The sequence below is a fragment of the Aquarana catesbeiana genome, linkage group LG09, assembly GCF_042186555.1.
Source record: "Aquarana catesbeiana isolate 2022-GZ linkage group LG09, ASM4218655v1, whole genome shotgun sequence".
NCBI lineage: Eukaryota > Metazoa > Chordata > Amphibia > Anura > Ranidae > Aquarana > Aquarana catesbeiana.
The window spans coordinates 215,472,689-215,495,083 of record NC_133332.1 but is presented as its reverse complement, the minus strand read 5'-3'; the positions used below and the strand labels follow the sequence as shown (position 1 = coordinate 215,495,083).

Here is a 22,395-nt window from a genome sequence, read left to right as displayed (position 1 = left end):
TCTACAAGTATTACATTCTTTCAATCATTAACAAATAGGGCAATGTACTAACAGATATGATTAGAAATTGTAGAGGTATAAAAGTAGATCACGTTAGCATCGTGAGTTGCACAGATCAACCGTGGGAATCAGCACATTAAGGCACATCACACGACCAAGAGTTTTGGGAAACGCATTCACTCTGGGGCAAGGGTCAAAGGACTAGCTATCCATCTGTCCCAGATTTTATGGAATGTCTTATTCCGTTTCCGGAGTTCAAATGTAAGTTTATATAGTGGTATAGAGTCATTAATTAATTTTAACCATAGGGATTTTCAGGGCAGTCTGTGTTCCCTTCCCTTCCAAGATAGCAAGATGTTATTTTTTAACATAGAAGTACAGAATACAAAGTAATCTCTTAGCATGTGGTGGTATGTGTAGTTCCCAGTAGACAATTCTTAGGGTAAGCAATATTTGGGAGGCCTATCGCTGATGAAATGAAACAGCCTACTTCTTTCCAAAAGTCCTGGATCACTGGACATGACCAGAAACAGTGGGGGAAGTCGGCAGACTGGCCTTAGCCCCTGAAGCACTCAGCTGAGGGTGTCAATCCCATTTTATGTAACCTGGCTGATGTAAGGTGAGAGTGATGAAAGATTTTAATATGTATAATTCGTTCCCTAGATTAAATAACTGAGGTTTTGTATGTTTCACTAAATTCGGACCAGTCATCATTCGTCAGGGAGATGTCCATAGAGGTTCACTTTGCCTGAGTCTTATCGAATCTAGGATTAAAATCACTAAGGAGGGGTGTGGCCTGGACATGGCCGTGTGAAGACATGCTTCAATAGAGCTCATGACATCCATGTCTGCTCCGGCCAATGACTGCTGACGGGTAGCCGATATTGCGGCATGAATATAGGAAACAGATACCAGACTCGATCCTCCAAAGAGAGAGTCTATCCTCGAGTAGCCCAGGGGGATATTCAGCAGTACTTTACCTTATCTTTACGGACTTTCCTAGGTGTCATGACAGCGATATCACAGAGCCCGCCCGGCGTTGCAAATAGTGTACTTGACCTTTCGGCGTCTCCAGTTCCACCTCCCAGGTAGGACCCCACGGCAGATGTAGTTACGCTGTCACATCTTAGTCCGTCTGAGAACTCTCGCAGGCAGGAGATGGAGGGAGACGTCCGAGACCTGCTGAGAGCTCTGCCTACACGCCGGGATATTGAGGTTCTGATCCTGCGGCTGGAGGAGACACATGGCCAAGACATCCAGGCGGTAAGGTCAGAAATTAACACGCTGACAGAGAGACTGAATGCACAGGAGAAATCCGTGTCCTCTTTGGAGCAGAGAGTTGGGGCTCTGGAAGGGGCACAGACTACCCAGGCAATTGCGGCGATTGATCTCCAGTTCCATATGGAGGAACTTGAAGACAGAAGCCGCAGAAACAACCTGCGGCTAAGAGGTCTCCCTGAAACGTCTAGTGTAGAAGATCTGCAGGTAATGGTGAACACTGTCTTTCAAATGGTCTTGAAATCTCCCCAGAAGACAGTAGAACTAGACAGGGTTCATAGAGCTCTGGGCCCTAGATCAAATGACCCAGAAAGACCTAGGGACGTTGTTTGTCGTATCTACCGTTACCCAGAGAAGGAGCTGATACTTGGAGCGGCATGGGAAATAGGGGATATTGACTATAATGGGGCCCTCATCCAAATTCTACCAGACTTGTTTAGGGCAACTCTCCAGCGTAGAGCCTGCTTGCGCCCTGTTTTAGATCTGGCTAGAGAAAGGGGTTGTACATATAGGTGGGGGTACCCGCTGGCAGTGAAGTTTTGGAGGGAATCGGCTTCATTTACTCTCCATACACCAGCAGACCTCCCGGGACTATTTACTTTTTTGGACGTAACCCCTATTCAGATTACCATTGGCTTTCATTTACTCCACATACGAGGGGTCGTTTGGGTACCTTGAATAAGCAAGGACAGCTGAGCCAGTCTCAAATGCGTAAACAGCAGCCCCGTAGAGGACAGCAAGACCCTTCTGGAGACCAAAAACGGCGTAACCTGTTCCAGTAATATATATATATTTTTTTTTTTTCCACGGCAGTTTGGTATTACATTTTTTGTATAAACCTCTGGGGAAAAAGAAGATACACGTTTACTAAACTTGGTTATAATGGTATAATACCTAATCTGTATGTATAGTTGTTTTTTATTATGACCTAGTTAAATGTATCGCATGGTCAGGATAAGTGTTTTTTTTTCTTTTTTAACACTGAAGTGGTAAATTAATTTAGCACGTGTAAAGGGGTCCTTTTTTTTTCTCCCCTATTAATATAACTAATCACTAACATAATTGGAAATTTTCTTTTTTTTTTTTTTTTAGTACAGTGATTGCACTATTTTTTTCTTTTACAATTTTTGCAACTCATATAGGATATATTTCCTTTTTTTTTTTTTTTTTTTTTGACACATTTTTTTACACTCCTGTAATAACTATTCCCTTTAAAGAAAGAAAAAAAAAGGGGGTGATGATAGCACTAATTTTTTTTCTTTTTAGCATGGTGATTGCACTATTTTTCTCTGATGCAATTTTTGCAATTTGTATAGGATATATTTTCTTTTTTTTGGCACATTTTTTTTTCACACTGATGTAATAACTATTCCCTTTAAGAAGGGGAAAAAAAAAAAAAGGGGGTGATGATGGCACAAATTTTTTATTTTTTTTTCGTGGACACTTGTTTTCTCTACACTGCTCCAACAAATCACCCATTTTTTTTCCCTCACTTAAGTTGATAGTCTTTTCACTTTGAATATTATAATTATCAATCCTGGAGTCTTACATATGACCACTACCATATATAAAATGAATTAGCTTTTTTTTTTTTTTTTTGGTGGCTTATTGGTGTGGTGCTTTTTAGTACGTGTATTTTTATATATATCTGTAAATAGAATTGGACCTTTGACCCCCTGCCCTCCTCCTGGGAGAGGAGGAAGATGGAGGGTGAGGGGAAAAAGGAGTCTGCAGTAGTCTAGAGATGACCCCTATGAGACTGGTTTTCCCCTCCTTTCTTTTTTTTTCTTGAGATAAGAATAAGCTCTATTATAGGTTGTTTGTGGATCCCCTTCTAAATATATGCCTAGGGTATTTATGAGACTGGAGGAGAAGCCTATGGCCCACAGTTATGCCGCGTACACACGGTCGGACTTTTCGTCTACAAAAGTCCAACGGACGCTGACGGACTAAAGCTGGCTGGTAATCCGATCGTGTGTGGGCTTCTCCGGACTTTCAACTGACTTTTTCAGCCTCAAATCCGACGGACTTTAGATTTGAAACATGCTTCAAATCTTTCCGACGGACTCGAGTCCGGTCGGAAAATCCGCTCGTCTGTATGCTAGTCTGACGGACAAAAACCCACGCTAGGGCAGCTATTGGCTACTGGCTATCAACTTCCTTATTTTAGTCCGGTGTACGTCATCACGTAAGAATTCGACGGACTTTTGTGTGATCGTGTGTAGGCAAGTCTGTTCGTTAGAAAGTCCGCCGCAAGTCCGTCGAAAGTCCGTCGAAAGTCTGTCGGACAGGCTGTCGGACTTTTGTAGCTGAAAAGTCCGACCGTGTGTACGCCCCATTAGACATAAAAGGTCCTATGGAGAGAGAGTGGTTCCCTTTTCTTTTTTTTTTTTTTTCTCTTTCTCTTTTTTTTTTGTTTTGAAAAAGGGAAACTCTTAGATACTGAAGGGGTCCTACTATACAGTCAGGTCCATAAATATTGGTACATCAACACAATTCTAATCTTTTTGGCTCTATACACCACTACAATGGATTTGAAATGAAACAAACAAGATGTGCTTTAACTGCAGTCTTTCAGCTTTAATTTGAGGGTATTTACATCCAAATCAGGTGAACGGTGTGGGAATTGCAACAGTTTGTATATGTGCCGCCCACTTTTTAAGGAACCAAAAGTAATGGGACAATTGGCTGTTCAAGCTGTTCCATGGCCAGGTGTGTGTTATTCCCTAATTATCCCATTTACAAGGAGCAGATAAAAGGTCCAGAGTTTATTTCAAGTGTGCTATTTGCATTTGGAATCTGTTGCTGTCAACTCTCAATATGAGATCCAAAGAGCTTTCACTATCAGTGAAGCAAGCCATCATTAGGCTGAAAAAACAAAACAAACCCATCAGAGAGAGCGAAAACATTAGGTGTGGCCAAATCAACTGTTTGTAACATCCTTAAAAAGAAAGAACGCACTGGTGAGCTCATCAACACCAAAAGACCTGGAAGACCACAGAAAACAACTGTGGTGGATGACCAAAGAATTCTTTCCCTGGTGAAAAAAAAACCCTTCACAACAGTTGGCCAGATCAAGTACACTCTCCAGGAGGTAGGTGTATGTGTGTCAAAGTCAACAATCAAGAGAAGACTTCACCAGAGTGAATACAGAGGGTTCACCACAAGATGTAAACCATTGGTGAGCCTCAAAAACAGGAAGGCCAGATTAGAGTTTGCCAAACAACATCTAAAAAAGCCTTCACAGTTCTGGAACAACATCCTATGGACAGATGAGACCAAGATCAACTTGTACCAGAGTGATGGGAAGAGAAGAGTATGGAGAAGGAAAGGAACTGCTCATGATCCAAAGCATACCACCTCATCAGTGAAGCATGGTGGTGGTAGTGTCATGGCGTGGGCATGTATGGCTGCCAATGGAACTGGTTCTCTTGTATTTATTGATGATGTGACTGCTGACAAAAGCAGCAGGATGAATTCTGAAGTGTTTCGGGCAATATTATCTGCTCATATTCAGCAAAATGCTTCAAAACTCATTGGACGGCGATTCACAGTGCAGATGGACAATGACCCGAAGCATACTGCGAAAGCAACCAAAGAGTTTTTTAAGGGAAATAAGTGGAATGTTATGCAATGGCCAAGTCAATCACCTGACCTGAATCCGATTGAGCATGCATGTCACTTGCTGAAGACAAAACTGAAGGGAAAATGCCCCAAGAACAAGCAGGACTTGAAGACAGTTGCAGTAGAGGCCTGGCAGAGCATCACCAGGGATGGAACCCAGCGTCTGGTGATGTCTATGCGTTCCAGACTTCAGGCTGTAATTGACTGCAAAGGATTTGCAACCAAGTAATAAAAAGTGAAAGTTTAATGGATGATTGTTAATCTGTCCCATTACTTTTGGTCCCTTAAAAAGTGGGAGGCACATATACAAACTGTTGTAATTCCTACACCGTTCACCTGATTTGGATGTAAATACCCTGAAAGTCTGCAGTTAAAGCACATCTTGTTCGTTTCATTTGAAATCCATTGCGGTGGTGTATAGAACCAAAAAGATTAGAATTGTGTCGATGTCCCCAATATTTATGGACCTGACTATAAGTATAGGCATTTACATTAAAAGTTGTCAATTTTAGGTTATTTCTCTGACGAAAAGCAGGTCATTAGGCTATAGTAATACATGTAGTAGTACAGGGTGACTGATACAGCTCAGAAGTTGGGCTATCTCATATTTTCATATTTTTGTTTCTTCTTCTTTTTTACTACTGGCCGAGAGGGGCAGATATGCCTGGAGCTCTATTATTGACTATTTCTGTCCACGACCCCACATAGGTGGACGATCGGATACCGGGTTTTAACCGGTGAGCGTATTAGCAATATATTGCTACTTCTTCTTTTAGGTGGGGGTTGGGGGTTCCCCTTTTTTTCCTTTTTTATTTATTTTATTTTTGTTTTGTTTCCATTCAGCTTTCTGTTTTTATCCTTTTTTTTTTTTAAAGTCAGGACATTGAGACCCTCAATGTGCTTTCGCTAAACGCCAAGGGCCTAAATACGCCAGAAAAAAGGCGGATACTCCTGCATGATCTGCAACGTCTTAAATCAGACTTTGCATTCATACAGGAGACACACTTTAGAGATTATAAAATACCCATTCTAAAAAGTCGCTCATTTTCGAAGGTTTACCATTCTACAAACCGAGCTGCGAAGTCGAGTGGGGTGTTTGTCCTCCTATCGGGTAGAGTACCATGGTCTTTTACAGACTTGGTCAGGGACCCCGGAGGGCGTTTCCCGTTTGTGAAGGGCAAGATGGGGGATTTAGGGGTTACTTTAGAAACATTATACACCCCCAATGACCATCAAGGGGCCTTTATAGGTAAAACTTTCAAATGGCTGATTGAATTTACAGAAGGATAGTTGATCATAGGGGGAGATTTTAATATTCCATTAATTCCATCAGAGGACACTTCCTCTGGTCTGTCATCTGTTTCTTGTGGCGCACACAACCGTATTGCCCAAATCCTGCATTGAAATCAATTGATTGACATATGACATCTGCTCCATCCTACAGAAAAAAATTATACTTTATACTCTCTCCCTCATAAGTACTACTCCTGCATAGATTACTTCTTGGTCCCACATGCACAACTTCATTCAGTACGAGCTGCTACCATAGGTTCCATCACCTGGTCAGACCATGCACCTATTTCTTTGAAATATGATCTATATAACTCTCGGACGACCAAGCCCAACCAGTGGAGACTGAACTAGTCTTTTACAGGACAAAGGAGTTTTAGAGGACGTAACCAAGGAGCTAGACTTTTATTTTAGTACCAATGATACCCCAGACTGTGATCCCGGAATGTGATCCTGGAAATGTCTGGGAAGCACATAAGGCGGTTATCAGAGGGGTACTGATTAAGCATGGTGCTAGGATTAAACGCAAAAGAACAGAACAGCTTAAACTATTGCTTGCAGAATTGGCCATTTTGGAGCTCCATCATAAACGGGCCCAGTCCCCCTCCTTAGAGAAAGATCTTTTGATTAAATAAACACAAATCTCGGATCTTCCTATTTTAAGGCAAAAGCGGCATTACAGATCTGCAGGAAATTTTCATATGAGTCTGGAAATAAATGTGGGAGATTTTTAGCTAAGACTCTACGAGAACAGAAATTAATGAATTATATCCCACATTTGGCTCCATCTAATAGGCCTAAGGTTACAAAAGCACAGGAGATAGTTCGTGAGTTTCAAGAATTTTATAAATCCCTGTATAATCTGCAGACAAAGTCCCCCACTCAAGTCTAGATAGATTCATATATTTCACAATCTTCAGAAGCTGATAAAGACAATTTGGAAAATCCCATAACAATGGAAGAACTTCAGGGAGCAGTAAGGACAATTAAATTGGGAAAGGCACCAGGTCCTGATGGTCTGACAGCTCATTATTATAAGACCCTGTTCCCCTCCCTTGCCCATTATATGGTTACATTATTTAATGCTCTTGGCTCGTCAGCAATATTAACAAAAGACACTATGTTAGCCCATATTTCGGTGATACCAAAAGAGGGAAAGGATCCAGCCTCTTGTGGAAGTTGCAGACCGATCTCCTTGCTTAATTTAAATCTTAAACTTTTTTCTAAAATTCTGGCAAACAGGATCCAACAGTATATTCCGAATTTGATACATTTAGATCAGGTGGGATTTGTCCCCACGCGGGAAGCAAGAGATAACACCACAAAGGTCCTGAACCTCCTAGAGGTAGTGCATAAAACACAGACACAATGTGTGTTTATAAACACAGATGCTGAGAAAGCCTTTGACAGGGTGAATTGGAATTTTATGCTGGCAGTTTTACGCTATGGAGGTTTTGGGAGGAAAATGCTGCAGTGGATCACTTCTATTTACTCCTATCCAGCGGCCCGAGTACAGGCCAATGGAGTACTATCAGATACCTTCCAAATCTCGAATGGCACACGTCAGGGGTGTCCCCTGTTGCTACTCCTCTTCGCCCTGTCACTGGAACCGTTTCTCAGCACAATATGCTTAAATCAGGATATTACAGGAGTACAGATAGGAGAGGCCCAATATAAAATCTCAGCTTACGCAGACGGTATGCTGTTTTCGCTCACAAACCCTTTGATTACGATTCCTAACTTAATGAGGGAGTTTGAGAAGTATAGTTCTCTCTCTTATCTGTGTATTAACTTTACTAAGTCGGAAGCAATGGGGGTTAATTGCCCTCAAACATCAATTGAACAACTTAAGCAAAACTTTAAGTTCAAATGGACTGACAAAGCGCTTACATACCTGGGTACACAGCTTTCATCTAATATAGCTAAGATTTTTGGGTTAAATTTTCCCCCATTGCTTCAAAAAGTGACGACTTTACTGAGCAAATGGAAAATGGGTCTCCATTCATGGCTTGGGCGCTGTAATATTATTAAGATGAGTATTCTCCCCAAATTTCTTTATCTTTCACAGGCATTACCAATACGTATTCATCTATATTCTTTAAACAGAGCCAGAAGATAATTTTTTATTTTATCTGGGCATATAAACAGCCTCGGCTACAGCGTAACCAATTAACACTCCCTAAGAGATATGGGGGACTAGCAGTGCCAGATTTACGCAAATATTACCAAGCCATACATCTGAGTAGGGTAATAGATTGGAATAGACATAGAGATCTGAAACTTTGGGTACAAATTGAACATGCCTAGTCACCAGTCCCATTGGGAAGAGCCCCTTGGTGTCTTGCTCATCTTCCTAGAGAGCTTACTAAACATCCTTTAATAGGCAACACTGTCAAACTTTGTGCGGCCCTGCTTCCCTCTGTTGGTATATCTGAGACCCTCTCCTTTACCCGATACTGGGGAACGTGGCTTTCAGGCACCTATTGAATATGGGCTGTACACAGGTGTCCAGTTATATAAAGGCGGGGGCGTGGTTGACAATCTCGGAGTTGATGGAACAGAAGGGTAAGTTTAGACTAAGATTTTGGAGTGCCCTTCAGATCACCCATTTTCTTAGTACTCTTCCAGCTCCGAGATGGTTTACCAGGTCCCCTACCACCTTTGAGAAATTTTGCTCAGAGGTGGGTGAAATGTCCCGTACTTCATTGGCCAACTATGAATTACTAATTATACCTACGGAAGCGGATTCTTTGAATTGTATTCGTGAATGGGAATGGGAGCTGGGTAAACCTTTTGATACAATACAGTTACAACATATTCTTAAGTTTACGCACAAATCTTCGATCTGTGCGAAAATTCAAGAGACTAATTTTAAAATTTTCACTAGGTGGTACAGAACGCCAGTGAGATTGAAGAAAATCTTTCCTGACTCCTCCGACTTGTGTTGGAGGTGTCAGGAAGATAGAGGCACTATGCTAAATATTTTTTGGAAACGCCCCAAATTAAAGAATTTCTGGACAGAAGTTAGACGTATTTCGCAAATTTTTACGGACTATACAATACCAGAAGATCCAGCCTTTTTTCTTCTACACGCGTCGTATATACCAGAAAAGCTATATAAGGAATCTATTATTTGTCATCTTTTAGATGCCGCTAAGGCATGTGTTCCTTTGACATGGAAATCATTGCAAGCCCCGACAATAGGGATGTGGTTGGGTAAAGTGAAGGAGATTGGCAGACTAGAGGAATTGGTCTTTTCTGCACGAAACCAGCAGGAGCGCTACACTGAAACCTGGTCTGTATGGAATGGTTTTTTGGCCTCGGAGGGGAGAAGCATCCTCCTTGACTATAATTTGAGTAGTTAGGATGGGTATCTAAGGGTTTCATCTCAACCCCTTCTTTCCGTTTGGCGGGCACACTTGGGGTTTATTTCCATGGACTGGCTGTTTTTTTTTTCTACCCTGGTTTGTTTTTGGCAATATATAAGGGTATAAAATTGTTTGGGATGGGTTTGGGACTATAGGGGAGGCAGTGTAGAGGGTCTTTTGCTTATTACACGGTAAAGGTGTAAGAGGTAATATATAGGGTTCTCCCTTTTTCTTTTTTTCTCTTTTTTTGCGTGGCTCTTAATGCTGAAGGGGAGAGTTATTTCAGCTGACTCAATTCACTGCATGATTGATTAAATGTTATGTTTTTAAAATCTGAGATGTTTAAATTTAATGATGTGTTATGTTTTCTCCTATGTATGCTCTCGATGTGTCCTATGACTAAATAAATAATAATAATTAAAATCAGTAACAAGGGCAGCATAGTAGGTAGAGACAAGTTTACTAGGGTCAGAGTGCCTTAGCAATTTCTCCAGTGGGGTCATCCAAGGAACCAAGGATTGTAGGGTCATCCAAGGAACCAAACTGGGTACGAACAGCATGTCAGAGCTGATAGTAATAGAATAGGTATGAACGTGGCAGGTCAAAATCAGTACGCAGTTGGTGGAGAGATTTGAAGCTGTGTGCATGATATACGTGACATAGGTATTTAACCCCTTAAGAGTACCAACGATTGGGGTCAGGTAGGGAGTACAGTTCCTGTAGATTGGAATTAAACCACAGAGGGTTATTGGGGGAAGTCAGCCAGGATTGTATAGATATCTTTGAGACAATGGTGCGAAATAATGAAAGGGGGGTTTTTAATATGGATGTGCCGGGACGATCTGGGACCCGGCCTCTATAGATAATGTTATGGAGGGTCTCTAGGGAAGATGCAATGGCTCCGTCCATGGTGGTACATGCATTCGCTGCAGCCAGTCATGTACATGGACCAGTTGAGATGCTAGATAGTATAGGTAAAAGCAGTGGCGGAACTATAGGGGTCGCTGCAGTCGCACTTGCGACTGGGCCCTACCGTTCTGCCACTGTGGGGGTCCCCAAGACTCGGCATCTCCCCCCCTGCACCTCTGGCTGTCCATTTAGAATGCAGTGGGGGGAGGTGAGAGGCGACGATCGGTACCTCCATGTTGCCCGTGGGCGGCGGGATCTCCCTGGGGCTTTTAGTTCTCTTCCTGAGTCTATACAGTGGAGAGGGGAGGAGCCTCTGACCCGGGCATCTAGCAGTTTCACTCTTCAGTGTACAAGGGAGTCGGCTCTGTACACTGTTACTGATACATGCCGGGTCAGAGGCCCCTCCCCTCTCCACTATATACACTGGGGAAGAGAAATACAAGCCTCAGGGAGATCCCGCCGTCTGTGGACACCATAGAGCTGCCGATCGTCACCTCCCACTTCCCCAGCCAGGTACGCAGGGAACCCCTGGAAAGGGGGGGCGACTGTCTGGGGACCGTGATGTAAGAGGGGGGCCCTCTGGGGGCACTGATGTAAGGGGGGCCCTCTGGGGGCACTGATGTAAGGGGGGGCTCTCTGGGGACACTGATGTAAGGGGGGCTCTCTGGGGACACTGATGTAAGGGGGGGCTCTCTGGGAACACTGATGTAAGGGGGGGGCTCTCTGGGGACACCGATGTAAGAGGGGGCTCTCTGGGGACACTGATGTAAGAGGGGGCTCTCTGGGGACACTGATGTAAGGGGGGGCTCTCTGGGGACACTGATGTAAGAGGGGGGCTCTCTGGGGACACTGATGTAAGGGGGGGCTCACTGGGGACACTGATGTAAGGAGGGGCTCTCTGTAAGGGGGGCTCTCTGGTGACACTGATGTAAGGGGGGGCTCTCTGGAGACACTGATGTAAGAGGGGGGCTCTCTGGGGACACTGATGTAAGGGGGGGCTCTCTGGGGACACTGATGTAAGGAGGGGCTCTCTGTAAGGGGGGCTCTCTGGTGACACTGATGTAAGGGGGGCTCTCTGGGGACCCTGATGTAAGAGGGGGGCTCTCTGGGGACCCTGATGTAAGAGGGGGGCTCTCTGGGGACCCTGTTGTAAGTAGGAAGGCTCTCTGAGGACCCTGATGTAAGGGGAGGCTCTCTGGGGACCCTGATGTAAGGGGAGGCTCTCTGGGGACCCTGATGTAAGGGGAGGCCCTCTGGGGACCTTGATGTAAGGGGGGCTCTTTGGAGACCCTGATGTAAGGAGGGTCAATCTAGGGACCTTGATGTAAGGAGGGGCTCTCTGGGGACCTTGATGTAAGGGGGGCTCTCTGGGGACCCTGATGTAAGGAGGGGCTCTCTGGGGACCTTGATGTAAGGAGAGGCTGTCTAGGGACCTTGATGTAAGGGGGGCTCTGTGGGGACCTTGATGTAAGGGGGATCTTTCTGGGGACCCTGATGTAAGGGGGGCTCTCTGGGGACCCTGATGTAAGGGGGGCTCTCTGGGGACCCTGATGTAAGGAGAGGCTCTCTGGGGACCTTGATGAAAGGGGGGCTCTCTGGGGACCCTGATGTAATGAGGGGGAATCTGGGAAACCTAATGTAAGTAGGGAGGCTCTCTGGGGACCCTGATGTAAGGGGAGGCTCTCTGGGGACCCTGATGTAAGGGGAGCTCTCTGGGGACCCTGATGTAAGGTGAGGCTCTCTGGGGTCCCTGATGTAAGTAGGGAGGCTCTCTGGGGACCCTGATGTAAGGGGAGGCTCTCTGGGGACCCTGATGTAGGGGGAGGCTCTCTGAGGACCCTGATGTAGGGGGAGGCTCTCTGGGGACCCTGATGTAGGGGGAGGCTCTCTGGGGACCCTGATGTAAGTAGGGAGGCTCTCTGGGGACCCTGATGTAAGGGGAGGCTCCCTGGGGACCCTGATGTAATGAGGGGGCTCTGGGGACCCTGATGTAAGTGGGGGATCCGCACCCAGATATGTAATGATTATATACAGTCGGGAGAACAAGTATTTGATACACTGCCGATTTTGTAGGTTTTCCTACTTACAAAGCATGTAGAGGTCTGTAATTGTTATCATAGGTACTCTTCAACTGTGAGAGACGGAATCTAAAACAAAAAAACAGAAAATCACATTGTATGATTGTATGAAGTCATTAATTTGCATTTTATTGCATGACATAAGTATTTGATACATCAGAAAAGCAGAACTTAATATTTGGTACAGAAACCTTTGTTTGCAATTACAGAGCAAACAAAGGTTTCTGTACACACTGCAGCAGGGATTTTGGCCCACTCCTCTATACAGAACTTCTCCAGATCCTTCAGGTTTCGGGGCTGTCACTGGGCAATACGGACTTTCAGCTGCCTCCAAAGATTTTCTATTGGGTTCAGGTCTGGAGACTGGCTATTGGAAAACATAGAATCGCGCTAAATATATAAGTGAATAATATGATCATGCACTGACCAATCAAATAAATAATCAAAACCTAGTGGGTAATTAAAGTGGACAAAAGTGTACACATTAAAATAATTGAATATTGGGCATCCCACCTCCTCGTGTGGGAATGTCGCACCAATATTCCAATGCCAGTGAAATAAACAAAAATTTAATATTATTTAACCACAAAAAAGTGTCCAGAAAAGCCACAAGGCATTATCCCCCGTGATTGAAAAGTCCAACCATAAAAAGTGTGTTTGCAAATAGGGAAACTTGTGAAGGAAATCCACCACCGGTGAATAAGGGGTAACTGCTTACCAGAAGCCCGCGATCCCCCACTACAGAGGATCACGGGAAGCCTGAGTACAAAGAATTCTTGCAGGGCACATCAACTGGATCAGCTGTTATATGGAGTGGGGATAAAGCAGCGATCTCCACAGCTCCTCCGCAGGGCTCCTACTACTCAAAGTTCTCCTCATTCCATAATGGGGTCAAAGATGGATTATGTTGTATGTGTGAGGAGGAAATCCAGCAGTTGTCTACAAAACTAGCACTGTAAGGTCTGGGCTCTTGGACAACACTCAACGGTGCAGCAAAGTGAAAGAGGTTTTTTTTTTTTCTCTTTAGTGACGTCTTAGGAATGCTTTTGTAAATGGATCCTGAACAATGTCCCACTATAATAGGTCACTAGTTTTAAGGCAGCTTCTCGTTAGTGGCTAGGCCACTCCAGGACCTTGAGATGCTTCTTACGGAGCCATTCCTTAGTTGCCCTGGCTGTGTGTTTTGGGTCGTTGTCATGCTGGAAGACCCAGCCATGACCCATTTTCAATGCTCTTACTGAGGGAAGGAGGTTGTTGGCCAAGATCTTGCGATACATGGCCCCATCCATCCTCCCCTCAATATGGTGCAGTCGTCCTGTCCCCTTTGCAGAAAAGCAGCCCCAAAAAATGAATTTTCCACCTCCATGCTTCACGGTTGGGATGGTGTTCTTGGGGTTGTACTCATCCTTCTTCTTCCTCCAAACACGGCGAGTGGCATTTAGACTACAAAGCTCTATTTTTGTCTCATCAGACCACATTGCCTTCTCCCATTCCTCCTCTGGATCATCCAGATGGTCAATGGCAAACTTTAGACGGGCCTGGACATGCACTGGCTTAAGCAGTGGGAACCTTGCGTGCGCTGCAGGATTTTAATCCATGACGGCGTAGTGTGTACTAATGGTTTTCTTTGAGACTGTGGTCCCAGCTTTCTTCAGGTCATTGACCAGGTCCTGCCATGTAGTTCTGGGCTGTTCCCTCACCTTCCTCATGATCACTGATGCACCACGAGGTGAGATCTTGCATGGAGCCCCAGACCGGGGGGAGATTGACCGTCATTTTGAACTTCTTCTATTTTCTAATAATTGCGCCAACAGTTGTTGCCTTCTCACCAAGCTGCTTGCCTATTGTCCTGTAGCCCATCCCAGCCTTGTGCAGGTCTACAATTTAATCTATGATGTCCTTACACAGCTCTCTGGTCTTGACCATTGTGGAGAGGTTGGAGTCTGTTTGATTGAGTGTGTGGACAGGTGTCTTTTATACAGGTAACGAGTTCAAACAGGTGCAGTTAATACAGGTAATGAGTGAAGACAGGAGGGCTATTTAAAGAAAAATAAACAGGTCTGTGAGAGCTGGAATTCGTACTGGTTGGTAGGTGATCAAATACTTATGTAATGCAATAAAATGCAAATAAATTTTTAAAAAATCATACAATGTGATTTTCTGGATTTTTATTTTAGATTCCGTCTCTCACAGTTGAAGAGTACCTATGATAAAAGTTACAGACCTCTACATGCTTTGTAAGTAGGAAAACCTGCAAAATCGGCAGTGTATATATACACACACACACACACACATGTATATTATATACATGTGTATGACTTTCTTTACTTCGCTGTTTTGGGCTCTAGCCTGAGATCTTTTTAGACCCAGCAACGTCCCTGGTGGGGGCCCTTCATGGTTTCTTGCACCGGGGCCCTGAAGAGTCTAGTTACACCTCTGGGTAACAGTTAGGAAACGCCAAGCCCGACAGATGCGTCGGCAGCCTTAGAGTTTCCAGCGTGACCCGAGGGGATCGGCCACTCTATAGGAATGCCGTGCAGATCGTGTCAATAGGTTTAAAAATAGACTTAGGGATTATACAAGGGGAGTTCGCCAGAACATACAGTAATTTAGGTAAGTAGATCATTTTAAGGGCATTGGCTCTGCCCATAAGATCTAAAGGCAAGTCCATCCATCGTCTGGTTTGCTCTTGTAGTTGAGATAATAGGGGTTCAAGGTTATTGGCTATGTAGGTAGACAAAGGTGTCTGCACCATGACTCCAAGATACCTAAAGGAGGACACAACCTGTAATCGGGAGTCCGGATGAATCTGGGAGGCCGCAGCGGTGTCCAAGGGAAAAAGATTTGACTTATCCCAATCCACCTGGAATCCAGAGTAGTGGCCAAAGGTGTTACTTTCGGAAAGCAATGTGTGGAGGGATTCGTGAGTGTCAGCCAGGTATACCAGAGTATCATCCGCGTACAGTGAAACTCGTTCCTCTATAGTGGCAATGGGAAGACCTTTAATTAAGGGGGAGGAGCAAATTCATACAGCAAGTGGCTCCATAGCCAGGGTAAAGAGGAGAGGTTACAATGGACACCTCTACCTTGTGCCCCTGGTTATCGGGAAAGAGTCGGTTACACGCGAGTTGACTCGGATAAGAGCGACTGGAGAGGTGTAGAGGAGTTTTATCCAAGCTATCACCTGGGGGACAAAGCCATACAGCTGTAATACCTGAAAGAGATAAGGCCATTCCAAACTATCAAAGGCTTTGCAGGAGTCTAGGGATACGATAGCACGGGTAGGGGAACAGTCATGTGAGTGTTGTATATTGTGGAGCAGTCTGCGAATGTTCATTCTAGTGGATCTGCCTGGCATAAAGCCCGCTTGATCACTGTTGACCAGAGTCACAACTACTGTATTTAAATGGTTTGCCAGCACTTTGGCCGGGATTTTAACATCCACATTAATAAGGGATATCGGGCGATATGAATCACACTTAAGAGGGTCTTTGCGAGGTTTCAATAGCAGTATGATCAGAGCTTACCGCATGGAGGGGGGGAGAGTTCCAATATCCAGGGCCTTGTTATATGTATGTAAGAGAAATGGGCATATTAGTTCCTTGAACTGGGCGTACCATTCGGCTGGAAAACCATCCAGGCCTGGTGTTTTATGTGTTGGTAATTGCGAAATGGCAGCAGCGATCTCATCAACCGAGATAGGTGTCTCCAACTCAGCTCTCCCCTCAGGCGATAGGGAGGGGAGAGATATGTCGGCCAGGTAATCTTTTAGGTGGGTTTCGGTGAAATCAACTCTGGATATGTAAATGTTTATGTAAAAGTTTAGGAAAATTTCCATGATATCCTCTGGGGTATCGCTAGTCTGGCCCTGTGTAGTTAGGAAATGTGGGATAGAAATAGGAGGGACCTACCGACCGATTTCGTTGATGAATGTTGACACAAAAATTCTGGCCAAAGTTCTTGCTAGTAGATTACAAGCAGTCATCACGAAACTGGTCGACGCAGATCAAACAGGATTTATACAAGGCCGCTGCGCACAAATGAATATTAGAAGACTTTTCTTAAACCTCCAGGCGACTCACGACAACTCTGGGACTAGAATGGTGGCTTCTTTAGACACAAAGAAGGCCTTTGACTCCGTGGAGTGGCCTTATCTGTTTCACCTCCTGGAGTCATTTGGCTTTGGCCCTATTTTTATTTCATGGGTACGGCTCCTGTATACGGATCCCTTGATTAGACTGAGGATCAATGGCATTATCTCGGATCCTTTCCCAATATTCCGGGGCACTAGGCAGGGGTGTCCTCTTTCGCCCCTCCTATTTGCCCTGGCGATTGAGCCTCTGGCAGTTAAATTAAGATCTACTACGGCTCTGACTGGCTTGAGGATTGGGGAATTTGAGGAAAGAGTGTCACTGTATGCAGATGACATGCTGCTATACTTGCAGGACCCAGGACCCTCACTCTCTACAGCCTTTCAATTGATACAGGATTTCGGGGATTACTCTGGTTTCCGTATAAATTGGAAGAAATCCTCTCTATTCCCTATAGATAAAGAAGTGGTTGTTCCCTCAGAGTGTCCTATCCCATTATCCACCTCTTTCAGGTACTTGGGGGTTGAGGTCCAGCTTCCCATCTCTAGGTATCTGGAGAACAACCTGTCACCCATTGTGGGAAATTTTCGAGAGAAGGTACAGAGATGGAGGAACCTGCCGCTCAGTTTGTTGGGCAGGATAAATCTATTTAAAATGATTTTTCTGCCCAAATTTCTTTACATTCTCTCGAACTCCCCTGTTTTTGTGCCGTTACGGATATTTAAACATATTGACTCAATTGTTGTGGGGTTACTCTGGGGGGCCAGTGCGCCTAGAGTGTCCCTGGCAATACTAAAACTGCCGGTTACAATGGGAGGGTTGGCACTTCCAGATCTGCGCTCATATTTTATGGCTTCCCAATTAGTTTTCTTGCACTGAAGACTGTTCCCACAGGAACCCAATGCCACCACCTTGTTTGAGGCGGCATTGGCTACTTCTAAGGAAACCCTCCAGAATATACTGTATAGAAAGGGCATTCCGGGGAAGAAGATGGGATCGGTCCTGGCACTTCCTGGGAAAGTATTTCACATATGTTCCCAATGGCGAAAAGATACGCCATTGGCACTGTCCCCGAATAATCCGCTATGGTACAATGGGTCCCTGGGGGAATTTTTGAAATTACCAGATGGACAAAAGACCTGGGCGCAATATGGTATAAAGTACCTACAGTACATCAGATCTGTCAGAATGATCGGCTGGCCACCTTTGATCAATTGAGAGCCCAGTTTAATGTACCCAAAACATGGGCGTATCGGTATATGCAGTTGACACATGCAGCAAGAGTGCAGTTTGGGGGGGACACAATTTTGGTCCAGAATACGGAGTTGGAGAAGGCTTTGATAGACCCCGAACCATCTGGGCGAATCTCTAGATACTATGGGGCGGTGGGACCAGGAATAAAGATAATAACAGTTAGAGCCAAGCAGCGATGGGTAGAGGTTGTCCCGGAGTTGTCGGAGGAGCAGTGGCAGGAGGTACTGGATACGTATGTGGTGACTGTTATCTCATCCACAGACAAAATGATTCAGTTTAGGTACCTCCATCAACAATATTATGCTCCTGTTAGACTATACAACATGCAAAGAAAAGAAACAGCTCTCTGTCATAAATGCAAGGAGACAGAGGGCACTTTCATACATATGGTCTGGGAATGCAGGAAGGTAAGGCCACTGTGGTCGCAGGTAACTGAATTTATTTGCGATAAATTCGCCTTACCTAACATTTGCTCACCTTTACGTTGTCTCCTGGGGGTCTTTGACCAGGAAGAGATGAATACATATACTAAGCTATTCCTTAGGATCTTATACTTTGGGGTGCGGAAACTTATTGCCAGACGTTGGATTTATGAAGAACAGCTGACATTAGGAATGTGGATAAAAATAGTTAATGTGGACGTCCTGATGTATAAAATGACATATGAAGCTAGGGGAGCTCCCAAAAAATTTAGGAAGGTTTGGTTTAGATGGGTGGATTCGAAAAATACATTGGATGAGGGAGAGTCATTGAATGGTGGACAGTAAGGGCTGCTGTTTTTATGTTCTTGATTCCATGAATGGAGGGGGGAGTGGGTTCCCTTTCTCTCTTGCGGAGTTTGGAACATGAGATTTTTCTTGACTAATGCAGGAGGCACTAGGGTGCGGACATCTCAGGGGGGAAATTAGTTCTGTTTCACTGTTATGGGAGGTTCTCCTCCCTTTTTTTCTCTTAGGGGGGGGGTTTCTCCCCTTTCTTTGGTGTTTTTTATGTTTAAAAAAATGCACAGTTACATTGCAGAAATAAAACAAAAAGACGGATTCATATATTTGTGATAATACTGTGATGGGCATGTAATTTTTTATTTATGTCTTGTTGGAAATTGTAATCCCAACCACTGTAATGTCTGTTTATTATGATATGTGCGCAATAAAAAACTCTTTTCAAAAAAAAAAGAAATAGGAGGGCGGTCGGGTCTGGTCAGGTATGCCAGGAGGCGACCAGCTTTGTTACCATGCTCAAATATTTTCTGGGTGGTGTGCAACATGCGTTTTTGTGTAAGATCTAACAAACGGAGTTCGTACTCCCTGCGGCTCTGCAGCCATGTATTTCTCGTGTCAGAATCAGGGTTAGTAGCATAGGCAGATTCTGCTGTTAACATGGCTGTTTCTAATTCCTCAGTGCGTTGTCTATTACCTTTGCGTATAACACCAGTGATAGACATAAAGGTACCCCTCAGCGTGGTTTGAAAGGCCTCCCACTCTGTGGATGAATCCACTGTACCCAGGTTATCTTTCCAGTAGCCAGCAATGCAATTGCATACTGCAATGGAAGCAGTTTTGGTGCAGTTGTGTGGGATTTCAAGGGATAACGCTTTTTTCAAAAAATCCTCACTAAATCAAAAATGTAGTTGTAAGAAAACCTCAGTCCTCATAGAAAAACAAAGTGCATTATTTGATAGACCAAACCCTATGTCCCCCTGGAGAGTTTTCTTATCACTTCCTATCTTGAAGAAGCAAAATGAAGTGTAATGATTTCTTCCTAAACTGAGGAAATATTCCGCTTTTGACAGTGGTAATATTGAACAGATTCCACTACTGAGCAATTTCCTTTACTTTCTGTCCTAGTTATCAGGATAAAGGCAAGAATAAAACCTATAATTTAACCCTTCTTTAATTCACCCACAATTTTAAAAAATGGCTTTTGCTGGCGTTCAAAGTTCAGCTTCCAGTGTAATATCTAAATAGCAAAGGCAGCAGTCCTGCAGTTTTGTGATACAACAAGATCTACATTTTTTGCCCATGTACAAAATTGCCACCATTATCTTGGTTCCCTTTTTGTGTGGCAGAGTTAAGCCTCATACACACAGTTCGATTGTTGGCAGGGGATTGTCTGTTGACAGACTGTTGTCCTAAAATCTTACCATTAGTACGCTCATTTTGACATTTGTTGTCCAAATGTTGGATGACAGGCTAGTAAATTTTCGGCGGACAACAGCCTGACGTCTGATTTTCGTATGGTCAGTACACAAATCCGTCACACAAAAGTCGAAAGTACAAACACGCATGCTCGGAATCAGTGCTCACCAAACATGAAGCAGAAGGGGCCCAAAGAGTGGCGCTCAAGAGTGGCACTCGTTTGTGTTTGTGGCACGACAATTGTGTAACGTTAGTATGCAAGACAAGATCCTGACACACGCCCTTTTGACAAAAATCAGATACTCAGTTGGCCAACAATTGTACTCTGTGTACGAGGCTTAAGTCTGGAAATGTTGTAAGCCCCAGCACCTACGCTGGCTCTGAATGCTTATTACTGAGAATTTTCTTTAAGAAAAAAAATAGGAATAAACTGCATGCATCACAATAAATAGGCAATTTGTTTCTCTTCTTGCATTAACAGAAGTTCGAGATGGTCAGCTTTTCAAGACACTTCATCAGTATCTCAAGGAGAACATTGCTCATTGCCTTTATAATCGTTTTTTTGGTTTCATTTACCTATTTCCAAAAATTCAAAGAGTCAAAAATAGCCAAGAAAGTTCTACCTAATGTTAATGATGGCCCCATCACGCCCCTGGAAGACAATAAAACATTTATCATATCAGCTTATTATGATGGTAGAGAATCCAAAAGAGTGCGGGTGATTGCAATTCTTCATGATGAGGATGTGAAGGACTTATATTGTTGGTTTTATTGCAAAAATTTTGATTACTTTATTCCAGTTAAAGCCCGAATTGATGTACATTCTTTAAGATTTAATTTTCATTATGGTCCAGCAGATGTGATCTGTACAGAACCTTTGAAATGTACTTCAAGGTATATCTCAGTCCATTGGTCTAACACAAACGACAGAAAGTCCATTCCCATATTTGAAATAAAAAATCGTGTTCCTCTGTCTTTCTTGGTTAACTTTACTGTGTGTATCTCAACCATGTTTGGTAATAGCGAGCAGGTCCTGCCAGTTATACAAGCTATCGAGATGTACCGGCTGCTCGGAGCTCAAAAAGTTGTTATCTATAAGAACAACTGCAGCAAAACCATGGGAAAAGTTTTTGATTACTACCTCACAGAGGGATTGGTAGAGATAATTCCTTGGCCCATAGACAAGTATCTCCGGACATCTGATGTTTGGCACCAAGACATGAATCTTGCCAACCAGATTGGCTACTATGGTCAACTTGTGACACTGAATGACTGTATGTATCGGAACATGTACAAAAGTCGATATGTGACATTCAATGATCTTGATGAGATAATTTTGCCAAGAATGCACAAAGACTGGAATGAAATGATGGAAGCTCTTGAGAAACAATACCCCAACAAAGCTGTGTTTCTCATCGAAAACCACTACTATCCAATTAATGTCACAGACTCCACATTTCAAGGTGCTTTTCCAAAAAACGTACCAGGAACCAACATTTTGCAACATATCCACTATGAGCCTGAGCAGCCCAACGTCTGGAACAACCATAAAATGATTGTTAATCCGAGAGAAGTAATTCAAACATCAGTTCATCATGTGTTAAAAGCTTACAAGGGGAATGTTGATGTTCCCAATGATGTTGCTGGTCTCCACCATACCCGACTACCGAAGCAACCAAATCTCCCAGTAACATCATTGATAAGAGACACAACTATCTGGAAATACAATGTCTCGCTAATTAACAATGTTAACAAAGTTTTGAAACAGTGTAATTTTATTTAAAAAATAACAGAGAATACATTGGCAATACTGTAAACGAATGCTACTGGCCAAATTTTTGTACGTCGTGTTCCTTAAGGTGGACCTTCACCCAAAATGGAAAGTTGCTGTCATTCTCTTCCTCCTCCTAGCCTCTAACATATTTGCAGCTCAGCAGATGCTTGTTTTTTTCCATTTGTGCCTTTATTTTGAGAATGAATGCCTGAATATGCTTTATTTTTATTTTTCATGGAATAAACAGGCTATTTTGTTTAAGAATTGAACGTTTGTTGCCCCCGTGTTCAGTCTGATCCTCCCACACAGAATTGTGTATAATCAACTTGTCCCAGCTCTAGGGATGAGCTTTATGTTCGGGTCAAACATAAGTTCGACTCGAACATCGGGTGTTCGCCCATTCACAGAAGAGCGAACATTATGGGGCGTTCGCGGGAAATTCGAAGGCCGTGGAGCACCCCATAATGCACTGCGAGATCGCAGTGCATTGCTGTATGATGATTGGCCAAAGCATGCACCTGACCTGCATGCTTTGGCCAATTACAGCGCGCTCTGCTAAGAGAGCCTAAGATAGCTTGATTTAGATTAACC

At 43.8% G+C, this 22,395-nt stretch overlaps 1 protein-coding gene across 1 annotated transcript; it reads left to right on the top strand.

The window, feature by feature from the left end:
• Nucleotides 1-323: 323 nt before the first annotated feature.
• Nucleotides 324-22,073, top strand: LOC141107273 (beta-1,4-galactosyltransferase galt-1-like). Its single transcript, XM_073597966.1, has 2 exons — nt 324-619; nt 20,512-22,073. The coding sequence occupies exon 2, from the start codon at nt 20,521-20,523 to the stop codon at nt 21,811-21,813; it is 1,293 nt and encodes a 430-aa protein (XP_073454067.1). The 5' UTR covers nt 324-619; nt 20,512-20,520; the 3' UTR covers nt 21,814-22,073.
• Nucleotides 22,074-22,395: the final 322 nt, after the last annotated feature.